Here is a 3,127-nt window from a genome sequence, read left to right as displayed (position 1 = left end):
TTGTGAAAGCAGTACAGAGATCTCGCACACAGCCCTGACTCTTTTGGGAAAACTATTTGCTGGAAAGTATGACAGTCATATCCAACTGTGTATCCAGCTGTGTCAAGTCTTTTCATTCAATCCAGCTTTCACAATTTGACTGTAATACTTTGTGATACATCTCTCACATTCCAGTTTACTCAACTTGAAGTGGTTAGTTTATTTAACTTGTGGTCTAGTTTCTCAAAAACAGTACGTTTCCAGTAAGTTTTCCAATACCAAACTTTACATATCACACATTAGTGACAGAGTTCATCTGTTCGTTCCTCTCTCCTCCCTCTCTCTCATCGCTGGCCATCACCTCTTTTCAACTCTTTATTCTCTCATATCTTTCTCCACTTACACACCTTTCCCTCCCTGTTACCCTGTCTTTCTCATCATATCTCCTTTCCCGATTCCCCCTTCCCTACGCTTCCCTCCACAGCAGCCAGAGAAGCCAGTACCTAGACCAGGATCGCAGGTGAAACGCCACTCTTCTTTCTCCAGCAGCAGAGAGATAGAGAAGGCGGATTCCTTAGTCACCATAAAGAGACACGGCTCCAGTAAGTCCCCCGAAGGTCAGCCAAGACTGTGTGTGATGCTGGGAACATAGGGGGGAATTGGACATTATCTCACCTTTTTAGAGTACGCCTAGAAAATACCTATATGATGTATAAATGTGACCACTCAGAAATRTATTTYCGGGGTTTCTCTGTCTTTAGATGCKAATCAGTATGCATCAGGGAAGTATGGCAAAACACGAGCCGAGGAGGATGCCAGGAGGTACCTGAAAGAGAAAGAAGAGATGGAGAAGGAGCGAGAGGTCATAAAAAATGCCCTGCTCGTATTACGCAATGATAGGAAAGAGGTGAAGGAACAACTGAAGGATGCTACAGGTAAGAAAGTAAAACACATTCTTGTATTGAATTTCCTTAAATAGAGAGAGCAAACCTCGACCATTTCTTTTGCATAGATTAATGGTCCACCTACTGCTTGGCCACAGTATAGGAATTCATCACTCAGACATATTGAGGAGCCATGGAGCCTAACAAATGAATGACTGTGTGTGACTGTGTTCAGGTAAGCAGCAGAAGCAGCTAGAGAAGCGTTTGGCCCAGCTGGAGGAAAGCTGCAGGGGGAAGGAGGGGGAGCGGGTGGACCTGGAGCTGCGTCTCAATGAGGTGAAGGAGAACCTAAAGAAGTCCCTGGCTGGAGGGGTGCTGGGGCCGCTCACAGAGAGCAAACCCCCCACTAGCAAACCCCCCAGAAAGGTACCTGGCCTACAGCTTCGCCTACAGCACATCACGAAGAGTTATATCAAGTCTACTCTAGACCATGGTTTATTGTAGATAAGCTAAACCGTATACTTTTGGGGTCAATTCGAATTGAAGGCAACCAATTCAGGAAGTCATTTAAATTTATAATAAAATAAATGGGCCAAGGTTTGAAAATAATTGCTTCTACATTTCAGTTGATTGAGAATTCATTGAATTGACCCCAACACTGCTTTGCATTATTCGGGTTTTTATGTTGAAGATTTCTTACTGTCTTAGCATGTATTTCCATCTGAGGTGTTTTGTTGAGTATTGTACGTAGAAATGGTATTATTTACCCATAAACAGACATTCTCAAGCTCTTTCCTCGTACTGTATGTCCAGGTCCGGATCAGTAAAGTTGACAACACATACACTGAGGCATCCATGCCAGTCAACTGTGCTGCGGAGATGCGGAAGTGCCCCCCATCCATCTGTTCATCTAGCAAGGGGAACGTCATGCAGAAAGCCAAGGTAGGCTGTCATAAAACAAGATCCAGGGCACCCATTGACATGAACCTGTTTAATTAAGTAGCACTGTGTCTCAATGTTCTATATCACAATCAGAACGCAGACTGTAACAAACGTACAGCAAGATCAGCCCTCGTAGGTGTACTTTATGTACAAACACTAAATGTGTGCCCTGTTTCTTTTTAGGAATGGGAGTCCAAAAAGGGGACTTAGAGAGACACTGCTCATTCAGATGGTCAGTCAAATGCTTGTTGTCTTGGAACATGTTGGAGTTGATTTGAAAAAGGAGGAGGGGTGAAGCAGGGACTCCATTATCTTCAACTTTTCCACTTCCCTCTTGGAGAGCCAAATATTTACTGCACATCGCTGAGCTGAAAAAATTGTGACAGGGGAACACAACTCCTGGAATTGTTGAAAAACATCATTCAAAGCCCTATCAGTCACTAGGAAACACTGAATGCTCATTCTGTAGCATGACACTTGTTTTGTGATTCAGTAATTGCTTGTGTTGCATGTGGTATTGTTGTTCCTTCAGAGTGTGGAAGAGGATATGTTCTGAGGACTCCATGTGGACACATCAGGCTGGACTTGAGATGTTGAGAGGAGAGATTTTTAGAGGGTGAATATGCATACACATTATGCACATATCTGCAAGAATAGATAATAAAGGGAAAGAGAATATTGTATTGACTGTGAGAGTTTGTTGTTGGAATAGTTGCCTAAAAGAGATACTGTATCCCATAGAAATACCGTTTTATGCTCCACTACGTAAGTCATTTCAAAACATGCACAGATGTTCAGAGTGGGAGGGGAGAAAAACCTTCCATGAAGTGCATCAAACATTATTCCAGATCTTGTTTTAACAACTTGCCGGACCACAGACAGAAAAACACAAGACACATTATGACACCTGTATAAATGTTATAAATGTTATTACCATTGTTATGGTAATGTGAGACTAATTATGTGACTAAACAATGATGTTTCCGTATTACGTAATTCACTCACCGTTTCTCACTGTAATGAGCCTTTTAATTCTAATGACTTTTGCACTTTACTTTATTTCTATGTGTATTGTACATAAAAGCTCTTCATTGAAATTGTCTGACTTTTTCAAACCGGTCTGATGGTCATGTCACAGAAAGGATAGCAGAGGGTGTTTGTGTGTATGTGTGTGGCAGTAAGAACCTGTTAATACGCCTGTAATAGACTATTGGAGAATTCATTGAAAGAATGATGATGGGATTACACACCTCCACCAGTTGGGTCCTTGCTATCCGGTATCCTTGGGATGCCTCTACCCTATTGAAGTTCAAATTGAAAAT

At 42.1% G+C, this 3,127-nt stretch overlaps 1 protein-coding gene across 1 annotated transcript in view; it reads left to right on the top strand.

Moving 5' to 3' along the window:
- LOC111981271 (actin filament-associated protein 1-like 1) overlaps positions 1 to 2,671 on the top strand; it is a 7,801-nt gene extending 5,130 nt beyond the window's left edge. Inside the window, exons 2-6 of the mRNA XM_024012478.2 lie at positions 464 to 596; positions 741 to 914; positions 1,099 to 1,289; positions 1,677 to 1,805; positions 1,989 to 2,671. Of these exons, the coding sequence (XP_023868246.2) occupies positions 464 to 596; positions 741 to 914; positions 1,099 to 1,289; positions 1,677 to 1,805; positions 1,989 to 2,015 (654 nt within the window). The 3' untranslated portion in view covers positions 2,016 to 2,671. The remainder of the gene's footprint in view (positions 1 to 463; positions 597 to 740; positions 915 to 1,098; positions 1,290 to 1,676; positions 1,806 to 1,988) is intronic.
- Positions 2,672 to 3,127: the final 456 nt, after the last annotated feature.

The sequence above is a fragment of the Salvelinus sp. IW2-2015 genome, linkage group LG20, assembly GCF_002910315.2.
Source record: "Salvelinus sp. IW2-2015 linkage group LG20, ASM291031v2, whole genome shotgun sequence".
Classification (NCBI taxonomy): Eukaryota; Metazoa; Chordata; class Actinopteri; order Salmoniformes; family Salmonidae; genus Salvelinus; species Salvelinus sp. IW2-2015.
The sequence above is the reverse complement of the archived record's forward strand: the minus strand, read 5'-3'. Positions and strand labels throughout refer to the sequence as shown.